General features: G+C 30.3%; 1 protein-coding gene across 12 annotated transcripts; it reads right to left on the reverse strand.

Annotated features, from left to right (window-relative positions):
• Positions 1-702: 702 nt before the first annotated feature.
• LOC107838874 (kinesin-like protein KIN-7E) lies at positions 703-7600 on the reverse strand. Of its 12 annotated transcripts, none has more exons than XR_007044121.1 (12): positions 7027-7348; positions 5912-6172; positions 5583-5663; positions 5391-5491; positions 5177-5290; positions 4770-5084; positions 4590-4685; positions 4017-4134; positions 3715-3833; positions 3531-3623; positions 3005-3117; positions 703-940 (listed from the first exon to the last, which is right to left on the reverse strand). XR_007044121.1 is itself a non-coding variant. In XM_047395782.1 (8 exons), exons 2-7 carry the CDS (start codon positions 6021-6023, stop codon positions 4110-4112), a joined length of 507 nt encoding a protein of 168 aa, XP_047251738.1. In that variant the 5' UTR covers positions 6024-6172; positions 7027-7356; the 3' UTR covers positions 3797-3833; positions 4017-4109. The 12 variants fall into 12 exon arrangements, 1 of the variants encoding a protein (XP_047251738.1); XR_007044116.1 differs by adding an exon at positions 6431-6481 and having other exon boundaries at positions 4590-5084; positions 5583-5680; positions 5912-6306; XR_007044117.1 differs by adding an exon at positions 6431-6481 and having other exon boundaries at positions 4590-5084; positions 5583-5680; positions 7027-7346.
• Positions 7601-19045: the final 11445 nt, after the last annotated feature.

Raw genomic sequence — 19045 nt, forward strand, 5'->3', positions numbered from 1 at the left:
GTAGGGTGACATAGGGGGACCTAATACAATTCGATATTGTAGATTTTTATATTATATTATGGATTGATTATCTCCATTCGTGCAATGCTTCCTTGTATTGTAGAACCCAAAAGGTTAGTTTCCAATTCCCTAATGAATCGATAATAGAATAGGAGGGAACACTACAAGAAAAATAGCTTTTAGGGAAGGGAAATCTAGTCCCTAAAAGTTCAATTCTGGTCGCAAATAACCTTTTAGGACGGGAAAATGCTCGTCACGGCTCGTCCTAATAGGCTTCTTCGCTAAAGGTCAATTACGACGAGGTGTTCTATCTAGTAGTTAAATGTTATTAGCGACGGTAACATTTCCGGTCCCAAAAATACTTTTAGAGACCATATATATCATCCCAAATATATGATTTTCATTTTTAAAAAAGTAGTTATTTTGTGGTCGCTAAAACCTTTTTGCGATGAGTAACTACCTTGTCCTAAATTACTCTATCTAGACAAGCAATTAACTCGTCCTTGATTAATCTTTAGAGACGAGAAACTAACCAGTCCTTATTAACCTTTAGAGACAAGCAACTAACTTGTCCTAAATTAATGTTTAGCCCAAACAATATTATATTTGTATCTATAATTTACCACCAATGGTACGTACTAAAACTTAATATCATAAATGTATATATTTCATTGTTAAATATAAAATTATTACAAAAAATGACAAAGTATAATAAATATAATTTCAATATTTGCTAAACAATAAAAAACTTAACCAATCAACATCCCGAGCTAGAATATTGTCAATAGTTTCAATATTCTTTAAACAAAAGAACTTAACAAATTAACATCCCGAGCTAGAATATGATGTCAAGCTTTACATAATGCTCTTAGAAAAATAATAATAAGCTTGTGCATCATCTAAACTTGCATCTTCTCTTGTAACTTCAATCTTCAAAAATCTGTCAAAACAAAGTTTCGAAAAGTCAATCCTTTAGTTAAACAATTATGACAAAGGCTCTTGCACAATAACATAACATGATAGAGTTGCATGACATGATATTCAAGTTGATACAAGTGGAATAAAGTGGGTAACTATTGAGCATTAACTTTTGTGAAGGTCTTGCACATTCAGAAAGGTGAAAGCAGTTTGCTGTTTTCTTACACCACAAATATTCTTAAATAAACCAAGCAGTTTGCTGTTTTCTTACACCACATATATTCTTAAATAAACCAAACTAAAGGTGAAAAGACCTTTAACTGGAGCTGTTTTATTACACCACATCTATTTTTCTTGTAATAATATAACTAAATCTTTCCAGAGACATTTTTTACTAGAGAGAAATTGAAGAAGCAAAACAGTTTCAACAAAACACACAAGCAGCAGCAGGTATATGGATCTACTATACATTATCTCTCGAATAAACACACAAAGAAGGCAGTAGTCTGCTATTGTTACTCGTAGCAGGTAGACACACAAGAAGTAGCAGTCCACTATCTCTCGAATAGACACACAAGAAGCATCAGGGCGTTACTGAGAAATGTCTACTCAAATCTCTACTGAAAAGAAGCAGCAGGGCATTACTTATAAGTTCACTGTGGCAGAAGCAGCTGGAAATATCTACTCAATTCATCACTTTTATTAAGTGGCAAGTGCTCGAGGTTTCTAGTTTTCACAGCATATGTTGTAACATATTTACAAGAAAAATTGATCTGTTCGGCTATGTACTACTTTAATAAGTTGTAATAATTTACCATATGGCAGAATAATAGAATTACTAGATTATACCAGAGTGAAAAAATGGTAAAGGAATTTTCTTAAATAAAAGTAACATTGGGATCCTTTCAAGAGAAATGTTTCACCAAAGTAGCAAGATTGCTCTCAACATATTTCCATTGCATTCCTTTTCACAGCCATCATTTGTTCATCATCACAAAGCATCTTTTCATACTCAAGATACTTTTTAAATACTTTCTAAAGAGGAACTGCACTCATGATACATTAGGACTGCTAGAAGATTTACAGTTTGTAGCAGCAAATCGCAGGTTCAACATATTCCAAAATTGAATTACAGAAAGATTATTCTTCTTTTATCCTTCTTTTAAAAGAAATGGGGTTAAGATGTATATTATGATAAGGCAAAACAGAAGCCAACTATACCATGGCTGCAAACACTGGCTGCGTGTGAGAGACAGAAGTCTCAATCACAAGCCATGCCAGGTCGCCTCACAAGATATAGGTCGAATAATCTCAAAGCTCAAATTGGTTAACCTGATATAGAAACATCATCATCACCAGCTCTTCATGATCATTTCATCAACACAGTAAAAACACACCCACGCAGAGAAAAAAGACAAAGAGTCTCAGCTTATATGTGTTAAATGTATTTTGGCATTTCCAGTTTTTGGTTTTCCATAAAAACGTTGTTGCTTTGATAAAGGAGGACAATCAATGGAGGAACACAGGGGCAACCACCCTTCAAAGAAAATCCCAAACTCTCTATTTTGCCTTATTTCTGGTGAAATTCTTTCTATTGATCGCTAAATCACCGGCATTTGACCGGGCGCAGAGTTCAAGAAAGAAGAGAAGATTTTGTTATGTTTACTAATATACCCTTATTAAAGTCATTTTGTGGACTTTTCTTGCAAAATACGACCCAATGAGGATAAAATGGGAACTGTGCCATGAAATAGTTGTCAAATAAGGAAAGATGACATTCTTTTGAGACGGACTAAAAAGGAAAGTATGCCACATAAATTGGGATGGTGGGAGTACTTCAAAACTCTTAACTAAAATGGCAGTGTAAGCACATGAAAAAATGTAATAATGAAATAATCACCCATGCTGATAGTAATGGTTTCAATTGAAAGAAAGTCCATACAATTATAATAAGTAAATTACATAAATTTTACAGGTAAAAATATATAGAGCTTCATATCTTATTGATTTGATCAACATGTCAACTTTTATGACTATAAGTCAAAAAGTATTTCTCAATGTAACCATTAGATTAACAGAAACTTACCTGGAATGGGAAAACTATCCGCCAAACAGTCCTTAAAAAAAGTAGCAAGATGATAAATAAAATATATCAAATGGAAAAATCAGAGCCATGGCAAAAGCAGCATATAAGAGCACCTGCAATGACATAAGATTCATTACAATAGTAGAAGAGAGTATCACATTTATAGGATTTATGTGGCATCTGCCGATTAAATAGAGTGGTTACACTAAAGACCAGGGAGATTTTGTTACAACAACTGTGCTTAAAAATCAGAAGCATTTGGCACAACTTTCAAAATAAAAGTTTAGAAATATAAAATTTTTGATGCCAAATCTTCGGGTTAAGAGGAGAATTAGACGTTTTGGATCCTTCATAGGACAGTACTTCTGATTTTACAATAGTTGACATTAGCCTGCACAAAAACCAATAGGTTTATGCCCCAAAACCAAACCATCATGGTCTGCAGCACCAAAACCAAATAAATGCAAATAAGACAAATGTTGCAGAAAGGATTATTGCATCGCCTAGTATAATGATAGTCACTAACCACAAGAAGAAGATGATTTTAATAACGAAAAGCCTCATATAAGAACAGATCGCAAAGATTTACGCTCATTCTCATAACTGAATCGCAGCTTATCTGCAAATTAACAAAAAATGTTCATTAAAGATAATACAAGTATGTTCACATGAACCAAGTACATAACCAATAAAAAATTGGTCATACTAACCTTGCAACAACCGAAACCCCAAACGAGGAACAGAAAAACCTGAACACAATAACATACTAAGAATTCGAACACGTGACATCAATTTTTATCTTTTTTCATGTTTGACATCATTCTACTGCCTGCAAATAACACGTAAGTTATAAAAATCAAATTCTTGGAGGCCGCAACAATTTTACAGATAAGTAAACACCCTTCCCCTGATACACCATAAAACTAGTAGGCAGGAGAGGAGATGCATGCTTTCTTAACCTTTACAGAAACAAAACAATACCAAGAGAATAACTGAATAAAGAGATCCCTACCGCCTAAAGCAACCAACTTTTCTGTGAAGGCCCTTAGTGCCCAATGGTTGTCAGAGAATTTATTGCCAAACCTTTTCTCCACAAGACATGTCATCACAGACGACATCGACTGGTGCAGCTGGGAGAGTTTAACAAGAAAATCATCAGATGCAACTACAGTAACAACACGCAGAGCCAAAGCCGAAGTTGCAGGATTAACTCACAATGAACTCTCCAGTTATGCATAAGACACTAACTTACTGAACATAGCAATTTAAGAACTTAATTAGAGAAAAGAAAATTATTGTTGCACATAAATTTCACTCTATCTCTTTTCTTAACGGACATCTACTTAGTTGTCCACCATGATTCTCCAGATACATATTAGCTTAATATGTATTAATGTTTAATCTAGAATCCCTTAATTAAAAAAAAGTAAAAAAAAATAAATAAAATCAAATATTTTAACACAGTCATCAAGAATAACCAGCTTCATAAAGATAGAGGTCATAAAAATTTATCCTTCATCCCTTGAAAATAAAAGGAAAAATATAATGAAATAAATGGCACTGAGGTATCAGCATTTGGACTCACGTATGGTTCAAAATGTAAATGAAAATTCTGAAGAAGGCTCCAGACCAGCCTCACCAAAGCAAAAAAGAGATCAAAATTATTCAAATTCCGTGCAACCTGACATAAAATAGAATTTCATTACATTATTTATCTCTCACCTATAAATGTAACATTACTGAACTTGAAGTGACTTATACATACCTAATCAGCAACAAAATATGTGAAATAAGGAAGTAAAGGATGGAGCCCAGGGTCTGTTTCTAAGTTTTCTAGAGCTTATTTATAGAGAAACGAGTTAGATTTATTAACGGTAAGCTCTGTAATCTATAAAGCTGCAATGCAATCAAAGATGCATAAGGATAGAATCATATGGGACAAGTAAAGAGGACACAACCATATTGGTACATGTGTACTTGAAGCTCACGGGATAAGATATGCTTACAGGAACTTTAAGATCAACAAGAACTCTATCCTCCTTATACTCTGCCTTTCGGTAATCAGGAGGCGGAACAAGAGCTGCCATGAAATTGAGCTGTCAGTCATAAGTATAAAAATATTTTTTTGACAAGTGTCAGATATAAAATATCATGCTTAAAACATATATTCACCTCAGGATCATCAAGGAGTCTAAGTGGAGTATCATCTGGTGTTAGAAGGTCTCTAACAACATCATTGTCTATCTCCATGGCAGAGAATTTAAGTTTAAATTGTCGGTCTTCATTCTACAAGTTTTGAAAAAAAAAAAAGCACCTAATGCATTCGCCACACTGAATTCTATCAACATAAATAAATTACAAAGGAGAATACGGAAGTTTTACACACCCTGCTTATATGATCATATATATCAATTAAAGTGTATTCGGTGATTCCAGACATAGTATACATTTTTCCACTACTTATCTGCCCAAATGCGAAGATACTCGCTGCAAAGCCATTTCATACATTATTAATGTAAAATCATCACTTACAGTAGCAAATGGACCATAAAAAAGGGTTAGTACTTAAAGTTAATACCACTAAGAGCTGAAAGCACGACTCCTTTGGTGGCCTCCTCATACACCTCCCTTGTGGTGGATTCATACCCAAATACTCTTTCTGTTCCATTGCATATACTGATTTTCAATAGGAAGAAACATAGGAGATGAATAGCAGGGAAGAAACTATTGCAAAAAACTCATGATAGACACTGGTTTAAAATGCTTTGCTTAGTGTTAAAAACTTCAAGTTTCAAGAAAAGGTCCAGAAAGAATATTTGTTGAAAACTACATAGTTAAAGCAACAATCTTCTCGATTCAAAAATAAAAAGACGAGGCAAAGAAAAATGAAAATGTGCAAAAGCTTACCATACGCATAAGCATTTGGAGTAGATGAAAATTCTGATATAGAATTTTTATATAAAATTATGGCGTTATTGATGCATTCCCAATCCAAGAGGTCATTATTTGTAACTTCCATCTCATTCAATGGACTTAATGTAACTGTAACAAAAATCTTCTCTTTGTCATCATGTGCAACTGTTTCGTGATTATCACCATATTGAGATGCCTCCTCTCCATACACCGAGCTTATTTTCAGCACCCTATTCTTTCCTCTGAATCAAAGCACTTGAAGAGGACCAACAAAAAGATTATATCAATGAATCACAAGTCTGTCATATGGTCCCTTTATTCATGTTGAAAGAGAGGAACTGCTTTGATTATGCCTTGTTCGAGTATAAAATCATATATAATCTTCTTATCTATCAAAATTTAAGACAACAGAACTTCAGAAGAAATGCAAAAAAACACCTAAAAATTGTTCTTTAGCTCATAAACCACTCAACCCCACAAACTGAGAAAAAATAGTAATAGAACTTAAAGTACCTAAATATGGATTCTTTAGCCGGTCATAAACATGCAATTCTTGGATGCATTCTGTCAAACAACTCAAACAAAGAACTGAGATTATTAAAACAAAAAAAATTAAAAAAGGGCAGCAGGTGCACTAAAGTTCCCGCTGTGTCTGGGGACCACAAAGGTATATTGTACTTCCGCTACAGGCTATTTCCATAGCTTGAACTCATGACCTTCTGGTCACGTGACAACAACTTTACCAGTTATTGTAAGGCACCCCTTTAACCCCACAAACTGAGGAAAAACAGTAATGAAAACCACATAAAAAATGAATTCTTTGGCTCACAAACATGTAAATCTTGAATGCATTCTGTCAAACAACTCAACCTCACAAACTAAGGAAAAAACATTAATGAGAAACACCTAAAAATGTATTCTTTAGCTCAAAAACATGTAATTCTTGAATGCATTGTATCAAACAACTCCACCCCAAAAACTGAGGAAAAAAAAAAAACTTTATGAGAAACACCTAAAAATAGATTATTTAGCTCATAAACACGCAATTCTTTGATGCATTTTGTGCTGAACCGATCTAAGAGATCTATCAAATAGAAAAGATATCATACCTCAAATTTGCAATAGAGATAGCGATTAGGGCAAATTATTAGCTGTAATAACCCGCACAATTGAAGAAGCAATTGGAAAATCTACCCCCTCACAGAAAAATTGATGAGTATATTGATTGAAAATGAATCTTGTCAACGGCGATGGTAGAGGCGATTTGCGACCAGATTGCTTCGTCTGTATATATGCAAAATTGTTCGTGCTAGAGGCGAGAATATTTATTCGAAGAGTACTTTTTTATTTTGAGAAAGTAATTGATTATTAAAATTTTGGCGCTTATTAGTAGTTTAGTGAAATAACATAAAAATTATTAAAATTTTAACATTTATTTTGGCTCTAGTTTTCCCACTGAAAAGCTCCTAATTAAAGATTTGAGACAAGTTGAAAAAAACATTAGGGACCGGATTTTGTACCTTCACAATAAAATATAGTATTAAGGATCGAAATTTAATCTCGTCCTAATAAGTATACTTTTAAAGACCAAAATACTTACTCTTCCCTAAAAGTTGGTCTTAAATAGACCTTTTTCTTGTAGTGAAAGTTCCTTAGTACCTAAGGGGAGGTTTATTTTGTATATTTGTACTTGAAAGTTTATTTACAAAGTGTGTTTATATCACTTAGTTTGTGTTAAGTAATCTTGTTTTCATGTTCCCTAATTTCAATCTATCCCTATGGTTAATAAGTTCCCTAAAATGTTTCGAAATGATCGTCTTGTTATTCCTCCCGATAGGGAAATAGACTTTAGGATAGATTTTCTATCAAATACCCATCCTATCTCTATCACCCCTTATAGAATGGTTTCGTAGTTGAAAGAACTTAAGAAGTAGTTAAAAGATTTTTTTTATAAAGGTTTCATTTGTCCTAGTATCTCTTCATGGGGTTCTCCTATGCTACTTGTACATTAGAAGGATGGGTGTCTTTTAACGTGCATAGACTATTTGTTATTGAATAATGTGATGGTGAAGAATAGGTATTCTAGCTTTAGTGTGCTATATATTTTTATAAGATTGACCTTCAGTCGGGTTATCATCAGTTGAAGATTAGGGAGACAGATATCCCTAGACAGCTTTCTGAACCCGATATGGTTTTTAAGAGTTTTTGTCATGTCTTTTGGATTGACTAATGCTTTAAATAAATTTATGGATCTTATGAATATGGTATTCAGGTAGTTTTTGGATTTTTTTCGTGATTGTGTTTATTGATGATATCTTTGTATATACTAAGAGTGATGTTAAGTATTTTTTCTAGAGTATCTTCCTCTACTATTTCAGTCTGTGTAGCTTTGTCTTGATATGTAATCTGCAATAACATTTTTGTTAGTACTGATAACTTCAATTGTAAATGTGAAATTTAATATATTTAAAACTAGTCTTCGAATCTCTTTTGTTGTAACTGAATTTTGTATTTTCTTTGTTAGCCACCAACGTACCTGTGTATTATCTGTTCGTACAATAAATTTGTTATATACAATATATGGCTCAAATGATAATAAACACTTATATAATGAACATAACTCTTTTCTATTTATTTCCCATTTTATTTCTGTTTCGTTGAACGTACCTGAGTAATATCTACAATGATGTTCTATTTTTTCTGCTTCGTATCGATATTTAAGTACTCCTCCGTAACTATATTCACTTGCATCTGCTTCTACTATATATATAAATTTTTTATTTTCGTCTGGAAATTGTAATTTAGGTAATTCTCTACAAAGTAATTTTATTTTTTGAACTTGTTTTTTATCTTTTTCATCATAATTATATTCTATATCCTTTTTTAATTTTTTCTGCAGTGGTTTTAAGGTTTCTGCTAATTTTGGAATATATTCTCTTACTTGGTTTACTAATCCTAAAAATGATTGTAATTTCTTTTTTGTATCTAATTCTTCTTTCGAATTTATTATTTTTTGTACTATATGTTGTTGCATTTTTACTCCACTTTTATCTATTTGTATTCCTAAGAATTCTATCTGGTTTTTCATAATTTCAGCTTTCTTTTTGCTTAGACTTATTCCTGATTTTTCTATTATATCTGTGAACTGTTCTAATAATTTTAAATGTTCTTCTTTAGTTTTTGTATATAATAATATATCATCTATGTATACTATACAATTAGATAATTGTTTAAAATAATTATCCATAAAATGTTGATATCTACCTGGTGCATTTTTATATCCAAAGGGTAACACGTTCCATTCATAAAATCCTTGTGGTACCGTAAATGCGGTTAATTCTTTAGATTCTTCTTCTAGCTTTAGGTGGTAAAATCCTGATTTACAATCAAATTTGCTAAAATAATTATATCCTTGGATTTGTCTTATTTTTAATATCTTATTTGGTATCGGATAATTATATGTTATAGTTTTTGCATTTAAATTTCTATAGTCAATAACCATCCTACTTTTTCCTCTTTTTTGTTCACTATGTTTATTTACTATAAATGCTGGACTGTTATGTTTACTATTACTTTTTTGTATATATTGTTTTTCTAATAATTCATCTATGTGCATTTTAAATTCTTTTAAATCATCAAAATTATATGTTAATGGTTTTTGTGTTATTATGCTATTCTTATCTATTAATTCAATTTTTATAGTAGTTTTGTGTTTTTCCCATCCTTTTAATGGATCTTCACTATATAATTGTTCTAATTTTTTCTGGATTATTTCTATTTTATTAATTGAAAATATAGTTATTTCTGTTTTATTTATCGAAAATACTACTAGTTCTACAGTATCTTCAGTATTGTTTATATTTTCTAACTTTTGTGTAATTTTTTCACTTCCTTTTATCCAATCAGTTTTCTTTCTTATTTTATTATTAACTCTTTTTGCTCTTACTTTTTGTTTGCATGGTGTTGTAAACCACCAGTCTGTTTTAGTTATTATATGTGGGTATAATTTATCTAAAAATGGCATTCCTAAAAGTATATCTTTTGATGTTAATTCATAGTTATAAATTTCTTCTATTGTTAATATCTTATCCCATACTTGTATTTTTACATTCCTAGCTTTATAAGTAATTAAGCTTCCTTCATTATTAAATCCTTTAACTATTATTGGTGTTTTTAGTTTATCCCATTTGCTTTCTGGTAAGCAATTATATCTACATAAATTAGCTTCTGCTCCTGTATCTATCATAGGCGTATAATATCTACTGTAATATCCTTCTACTACTATCTTCATTAATACATGTATCTTCATTTCATGTTAAGGCTCTTTTTAAGAATAACTTTTCTTGGTTATATGTTAAGGTTAATTGTGTATGTTCTATATTATATGGTTTTACTTGTTCCAACCATTTTATTCCTAATATTATATCTGCTTTTTGCATTTCTTCCTTTACTTCGAATTCTATTTTTATTTTTCTAACTCCTAATATTATTTCTTTTTCTGCTAGATTTTTATTATTTATTAAACTTCTTGGTAAATCTGGGCATATATTATTATCGGTTTTTATTTCTTCATTTTTTACTAGATATTTTGCTATATAATTTTCTTCTTGTCCTGTATTCAAAAGTATTAGATATTCTTTTTCATTTATTTTTCCTGTTATGTAATATTGGTTTAAATTACTTATTGAGTTTGTTTCATAACTTGTTCTTTTTGATGAGCTTGATGACTCTGGCTTTTCATTAGCTATTCTTTTCGTTGTACTTATTCTATCATTTACTATTTCTAAATTTTCTTCTGTATCTATGTCTCTATAAGTATAATCATTATAATCTATTGTTTTTACTATTTGTTCAAATGGGCTTTCTATTTGTATTTTGTTAATTTTATTTTTTCCCGTTATTTTATGTTTTGTTGTTAATACATATAGGTTTTTACATCTTGCTGTAAATATTTTACTTCCTGGGGTTAACTCTATTCCTGATATTTTCCAATATAATACTAATGATTTATCTATATTCCTATCTGTTACTGCTACTGAATAATTCACACTTATTATAAATTTAAATTTTTGGTATATTAGATTTCCTTTTACGGCAGTTATTATGCTTTTTTCTATAGGTTTTATAATTCTATCGTCTGCTAAATATAATTCTATTGGTGTATCTATTCCTTCTCTAAAACATGCTTTTATTAATATCTCTGTACCTCCAAGGTGTACATATTTTATTGGATCTCCTTTACTTTTTATATCATTTATTTCTTTATTAATTATTCTTTTTGTTACTAGTGGTATACTAGCTTTTCCTTTTGCATATCTGCAGTCTATTACATGTTCTTTTTGGCATACTACGTAATATTCATCTTTTTTCCTAGTAAAAATATTTTTTATTGTTGGTATTTTAAATATTTTGTCTACACTTAAATCTAATTCTTTTCCTTTTATTTCATCAAATATATTACTGTCAAATATTATTTTTTGTTCCGTTCCTTCATCATTTAAATATTCTTCCTTTGTTATTATTTTTATATCTTCTTCAGTCATTTGATTCATCTATTTCGCTATCTAGTTCATTATCTGTTTCATTTTCTGAAATTTCATATATACTATCTTCACTTTCTAATTCATAATCTATATAATCTATCTGCATGTATTCGGTATTTTCTATTTTTATTTCTGATATTTGTTTATTTTTTGGATTTTTAGGTAATTTACAATCTCTAGCTAAATGTCCTAACTTTCCACAATTATAACAAGTACATTCTTTTATAGATTTCTTTTTTCTATATGGTCTTTTATGTTTATAATTTTTTACATAGTATCTTTTTCTTGGTTTTTTATATTTATATTTTGATTTTTTATATTTCTTATACTTCTTATGTCTTTTTCTTTTCTTATAATATCTTTCTTCGCATCCAAATTGGGGTGCTATTTTATTTTTGCAACAAGCTAAATTTCTTATTAATGTTTTTTCCATTTTTAATTCTTCTCTATACTTTTCACATAAGTTTCTATACCATTGTTGTAAATATTTTATTCTTGCTCCTAACGTATCTACTATTTTTGCTTCTTCCCAACTTTTTATTATTTTCGAACTAAATGGTTCGGGTAATTTATTAAAATATAATTTTCTTATTTCTTTACTTTCTTCTATACTATATGCTCCTTTGTAATAATATTCTTTAAATGCGCAAGTATATTCATCTATATAGCACATATTACATATTGCTAATTTTAACATTAAATTTCTATTTGTATCTTTTTCTTCATTTTGTTCTTCTTCGATTGTTGTCGTACTACCAAATTCATCTTTTATAGCTGTTTCATATTTTTTTAATAGTTCTATAGGTGATAGTTTAGTTGTCGTCGATGATGTTCCTTCTATAGGTTTACTAGTTCTTAATACTTTTTTGCTATTTTCGGTTAGATTTGCAAACCATAATTTTACTGATCCTATTAATGTTTTTTCTATATATTCCGGTGCATCTATTATATTTATATTATTATCTAATAATTGTTTTGTCATATATCCTGTCCATAATTGTATTGTTTTTTCTGTATCTATTACACAGTCTAGATCTAAAAAGTTATAATTTTTATTTATTATTTGTTTTGGTATCCATTTATCATATTCATTATATTTTTTAAACTTATTCTTATAATATATAGGTATTATATTTTCATTTTCTTTTGTATCAAGAGTATTTATTTTTGTTTGGGTATTTTCTAAGTTTTCCTCATTAATATTTTGTTCTTCATTGATTTCTAAATTTTTTGTATTTGTTAATATTTCTGTGTATGTTTCGCTATCTTCGGACTCATAATTATCTGTTTCTTCGACATCTATATTATTTATTTCTAATTCTTCATTTTTTATTTCTAATTTTTCCTTAAATTGATTTATCTCATTTAGTAATTTTTGTTCTCTATCTTTTTCTTCTTTTTCTTTCTGTCTTTGTTCATACAGTTCTTTTAACATTTGTAATTCTTTTTCTAATTCAGCAATTCTACTATTTTTGGTTTCTTCTATTTTTCGTATTTCTTCCGTAGTTTGTTGTTTTATTTTTTCTATTTCTTTTTTCCTATCTATCTCTTCATTTTCTTTTTCTATTCTTACCATTGCTGTTAATTTATCTTCTAATTTTAATTCTTCTTTTTCTAACATTAGATATAAATGTTCACCTATTTTCTTATATCTTCGTCCTAGATTAGAAAATACTATTTTTATTTTTGATCCTTCGTAATTTTCATATATTTTTTCATCTATTATAAATTCTTCTTTATTCATTTTATTGTGAATAGTTCATGTTGATATATATATTCTAAGCTATCTATTTGTGATTCTAATTTTGATATTTCATCTTTTTGTGTATTTATTGAATTTTTACTAACTCCGGCAAATATATTATAATTTAGTCTTTCTATTCTTATTTTTAATTCTTTACGTTTTTCAGAGATAATTTGTTTTAATTCTTTATATTGTTGTATTTTATTCATTTTAAATTATATTTATAATATCTTGGTGGATATCTAAATCTAATTTTATTATAATTAGGCGGTATATATTTCATTCTTCTAGATTTTAAATGTGTTATTAATTTTGATTCAATACTAGATATTAATGTAATTAAAGAGGCTAGTTTTTGTGGATTTTCTTTTGTTTTATTTAGACTTATATATTCTGAATAATTACTAATTAATGATTTTTTAATTTTTCTAAAAGCTTCTCTATTTTTAAATGGTCTTCGCATAATTAATTTAATATTTTCGTAGGTAATTTTTTTTTTTTTTTTTTTTTAACTTTAAATCTAATTCTAATTCTATAACTCTAACTCTAATACATATCTCTTCCGTACTTTTTAGATTACTGGGCTCTGATACCATTTGTAGGGGGGTGCGCGGATTAGTATGTATAATAGATTGCGGATTAGTATGTATAATAGATTTGGTACATATTGTAGGGAATCTATTTTTATTTAGTGCGTGGATGTTATCTTTTAATGATTTACTTTTGTCGCAAGATATATTCATTAATTATTTTATCCTGTAGTAATTACAGAGTTACAAATTTTTGTATAATAATTTATCCTATCTGTGCTATAATATATATCTAATTCTAGATTTTCAATGTTATTTATTATTTTGTGTTGTTCTTCTCGTAGTGAGTTTTTTAAATTATATAAACTATCACATGTACTTTTATTTAAATTTTCTAAGGTTTTTTCTATCCATATTAATTTTTCTTTTAGGTCTTTCATTATTTGTCTAATTCGGTTTCTATAATTAATTTCATTATTTAGATTTTCTTGATTTTCTCTAGTTTGTCTAATATATTCTAACATTTTTTAATCTGAATAATATCCTTCTGGGTAAATTTCTTCGTATAACTGTTCTAAGTAATTTATAGTTTCAATTTCGTAGTCTATTACTTTTTCTAATATTATTTTCTTAATATCTATAATTTCTATGTTTTTAAGTATATATAATATTAAAACTTTAAGATAATCTAAATGATCTATTTTTAAAATTGTTTTGTAGCTGTTTGTTTTAGTCTTAGTAGTTTTTGCATATTTTTATTAAGAAATTTTATATCTTTGTTTTCCATGTGTTTATTTTTATTTTTTCTAGTAACTGCAAAAGTTTTTTTTTTTTTTTATCTTTTTTTTTTATGTAACTTATCACCTTAAGTATTTATAAGAGTAGTTAGGTATTTGTGGTATATAGCTTATTCTAGACATATAATTTTTACCAAAAGCTTTTTCTAATATTATTTTTTTTATATCTGCTACTTTTATATTTCTAAGTGCATACAAAATAAGTATCTTGAATTTATCTACCATCACATCAGATATATTATCATTCATTTTTCATAAATTTGCTTTTTTCAAAATATTCCCTTCAATCACGTACACAACAAAATATGGTCATATTGGCTTACTATATACTAGATTATTCTTAAATAATATGTTCTTCTGTCACTATTAACATGGTAATCTGGATACTTTTTCCCTTAAACAGCGCCTCTACTCTGGTTACTCCCCGCCACGGCTTCTTGCCTCAATGGTTTCACCTTTAGGATGGCATAGTCCTTAGGGATATTTCTCCGTTTCCTCTTTGTTAATAAACTTCTTAACATATTATTCTTCGAATAATTCTACTATAAAGTAACTAATATGAATTATTTTATCATATCATGATTGTTGGGAATTATGAAATTAGCTATTCATAATTATAAATAGATATACCTGTTCCGGTAGCTTTGATATTTCTGAGTTTTGTTGTTCCATAGCTTTTTCCATTGGAGTATATTTATCTAATTAACTGAGTAATTTTTGTGGAATGGAGAGAGAAAGGTTTGCTTCAAAAGAAGGCTTGCCTTCCGCAATACCCTCGACCTTTGTATTTATAGAATGAATTTACATATCTGCTGTGCCTAAGAAGTAATGAAAATTAAAGAAGTGGGGCCTATCCCCATCTAACTTTTCCTAAAATTCTAAGTTACGTAAAGTTTCTCAATTAAAACTAAGCCTAAGAAGTCAAAAAGGTATCTAACTTACAATTTCTAAAACTAAAGAAAAAAAATAGTCAACAATAGTGGCTTACATATATTTTTTCTACGTAAAAAGTCTAACAAATTAATTAATGTACAGTATCTTGTCTCCGTTGATTTTGTCGTATCTGCTCCATTATTGCTCTGTATCTGCTCCATTATTGCTCTGTATTTTTATCCTTCCAGCTGGCATTTTATCTTCTTTATTCTAGATGTACCTCTGGAATAATATTATCTTCTCCATTGCACCTCGAACATTGGTGGTCTGGATATTTATGTCCAATTATCTTACAGTATCTCGTTAGTAGTCCGTCTGAAATAAATCCCTTTTTTATTGCTCGTGCGGTAGATTGTTTTTCTGGGTTGAGTAGTGTCAATATCCACTGTCTTACATCTTCCATATCTGCTTGTCTTAGTTCTTTCGAATTTGAATATATCATTTGGTGGTCTCTTGAATAGTAGCTCCATATTGGATTTCCGTTAGCGTAGTTATTTGCTAGTTCTTGTATGATCGTAGCTAGTCCAATAAGTCTTTTATTTGCGTAAAAATCTGGTATCTCTATTCTAGGTATCTCCGGTTGTCGCGATATATCTTCCGGTATAATCATGTCTCTTGTCAGTCCTATCTTTACAACTTGTATCACTGGTTTTATCTCATCATATAATATCTCTGCTGGTGCAGTATAACATTTTATATAAAATAAAGTTCCTTTTGTTATTCTTTTATAGGTAGTAAATATCTTGTATAATTCCTCCATAGCTGTTAACTCTTCTCCGTCTTGGGTGTATATGGTATTTAGTAGTCCATAGTCAAAACAAGTTTTAACTAGGCTTGGGTTAGTTTTGGGTAGTGCTATCAGTTTGTTGTATCCTTGTAATTTTTGGGTTATATAATTGGTATTTGGTTCTTTGATATCTGTAGCTCTGGGGTTGTGGTTTAGAAAAGTTTGTACTCTGTATATATTTTCTATGTATTTTTGGGCTGTGTAGTTGTATATTTTCTTGTCTTGGTTTAGGCTGTCTCGGTATGTATTAACTTGTGGGGGTATGAATAAATGGTCTTTTTGTGTTTTAGGGGTAAATGGTTTTTCGAATATTTTATTCATATTTGCATTTTGGTATCTTGGTCTATTAACTCCTTTGCTTGTACCTGCAGAAGTAGATTGATAAATGTTATGGGTTTTATGGAGTGTCCCAACGTCTCCTTCTATCTCTGGATTTTTAATGTCTTCCGATCGACATAGCTCTGCACATTGCTGAGTTAGCTGATTTGTAGCTATAGACTTCAGTTTACCTTCATTAGTCTTTAGCTTTTCTATCTCATTACCCATACTGTCCACTTTCATTGAAAGCGTAGTTAGGGTGTTAAGTATTTTTTCTAGAGTATCTTCCTCTACTATTTCAGTCTGTGTAGCTTTGTCTTGATATGTAATCTGCAATAACAGGATCATCGATTGTATGACAAGTTTTCCATGTGTAAATTTTTTTTAATGTTGTGACCTTTCAAAGTCATGTTTTTTCTGTTGTGGGGATTATGGTAGATCCATAAAATATTGAGGTGGTTAAAAAATAGCCCAAACTTATGAATCCAAATGATATTTAGAGCTTTTTGGGTTTAGCCAGGTATTATTGGAGATTTGTGGAGAGCTTCTATTCTAATGCTACTCTGTTGACTTAGTTGACTAAAATAGGTGATGTTTCCATGGTTTTATGCTTATGAGGGTATTTTTTAGAAGTTGAAGAATAAGTTGACATCAGCCCCAGTTTTGACCCTGCCCGAGGGTACTGATGGCTATGTATTTATTGAGACGCATCCCACATGAGACTGGATTATGTGTTGATGCAGCATGGTAAGGTTGTTGGTTAAGCTTCTAGGCAGCTTATAGTGAATAACAAAAGTTTTTGGACTCGTGATGTAGAGTTTGTTGTTATGATGTTAGCATTAAGGATTTGACATCATTATTTATATGGGGTGCATCTTGACATATATTCTGGTCATAAGAGTTTGCAGTATATGTTAACTCAAAAGGAGATGATTTTTAGGAAAAATAGATGGCTTGAGTTGATCAAGGACTATAATATGAGTCTTTACTATCATCTAGATAAAGCTAATGTGGTTGTTGATGCCTTTAGGAAGTTGTCCATTGGGAGCTTATCTCATGTGGATGAGGAAAACAAAGGATTTTTTAAGGATATTCACAAGTTGTCTAACCTGGGAGTTTGTCTTTTGGACTTTGATGATGGAGTGGTGATTATTCAAGAAGTTGCTAAATAATCTCTTAGTTCTGAGATGAAGAATAAACATATTTTGGATCCTATTTATATATTGATTATGGCTGAAGTGGGTCAGTAAAGGTTATGTCTTTTGAGATTGTCGGTGATGGTATCTTAAGGTACCAAGGTAGTTTGTGTATTCCTGGTGTTGATGTGATGCTAGTCAAGGTATGCAGTTCATTCGGGTTTGAAAAAGATGTATCATCATTTGAAGGTGATCAATTGGTTGAAAAATATGAAGAATGATATGACAAATTTTGTGGCCAAGTGCATGGTTTTTCAGCAAGTGAAAGTTTAGCACTTGGGGCTTGATAACATGTCGCAGCAAATTGAGGTGTCTTTGAGGAAGTGTAAGATAACCAACATGGATTTGATTAATAGTCTTTATTTGTCTCGTAATCAACATGTTTTGATTCGTGTTATCGTGGATAGAATGACTAAGTTTGCTCTCTTTTTTCCTGTGAGGATTACTTACTCTGGAGTGGATTACGCTAAGTTTTTTATTTAGGATATTTTCAAATTTCATGCTGCTCATGTCTCAAATATTTTGGATCGAGAGACACAATTCTCTTCTTACTTTTGGCATTCATTTAAAAAAATATTTGGCACATAAGTAAACCATAGCACGTCATTCCATCCTCTGATGGATTGACAAGATGAGAGGACCAATATGACTTTGGAAGATATACTAAGGGCCTGTGTGATTGATTTTTGAGGTATTTGGGTGGATCACTTGCCTCTCATCGAGTTTCCTTATAATAATAGTTATCATTCTAGCATTAGGATGGCTTGTTTCGAGGCTCATTATGGTAGGAGGTGTAGATCTCCTATTGGGTTGTTTAAGGTTGGTGAGACCAGATTATTCTGCCCGAAGTTGGTTCACCAAGCCATTGATAATATGAAGGTTCTCTAGGATAGGCTTAAGACAATTCAGAGTCTATGAAATTCCTTTCAAGATGTGAGGCGAAGAGAGTTACAGATCGAGGTAGGCGATTGGGCATTCTTAAAGGTATCTTCTATGAAGGAGTGATGAGTTTTTGGAAGAAGGGGAAACTCAATCCCCATTATGTTGTTTCATACTTGATTTTGAGAAGAGTGGGCAACAATACTGATGAATTGGTGTTGGCTTCAATTTGGGGTTATATTCATCCAATTTTCCACGTATCGATATCGAAGAAGTGTATGGGCGATTCTTCTTTGGTTGTGTCTATGGTGAGCATTTGTAGATTGGATTCCTTGTCTTATAAGGAGATTCCGATTGAGATTTTTGATAGGCAAGTCCGTTGTTTGAGGACTAAGGATGTG

This window comes from Capsicum annuum, chromosome 8 (genome assembly GCF_002878395.1).
Source record: "Capsicum annuum cultivar UCD-10X-F1 chromosome 8, UCD10Xv1.1, whole genome shotgun sequence".
NCBI lineage: Eukaryota > Viridiplantae > Streptophyta > Magnoliopsida > Solanales > Solanaceae > Capsicum > Capsicum annuum.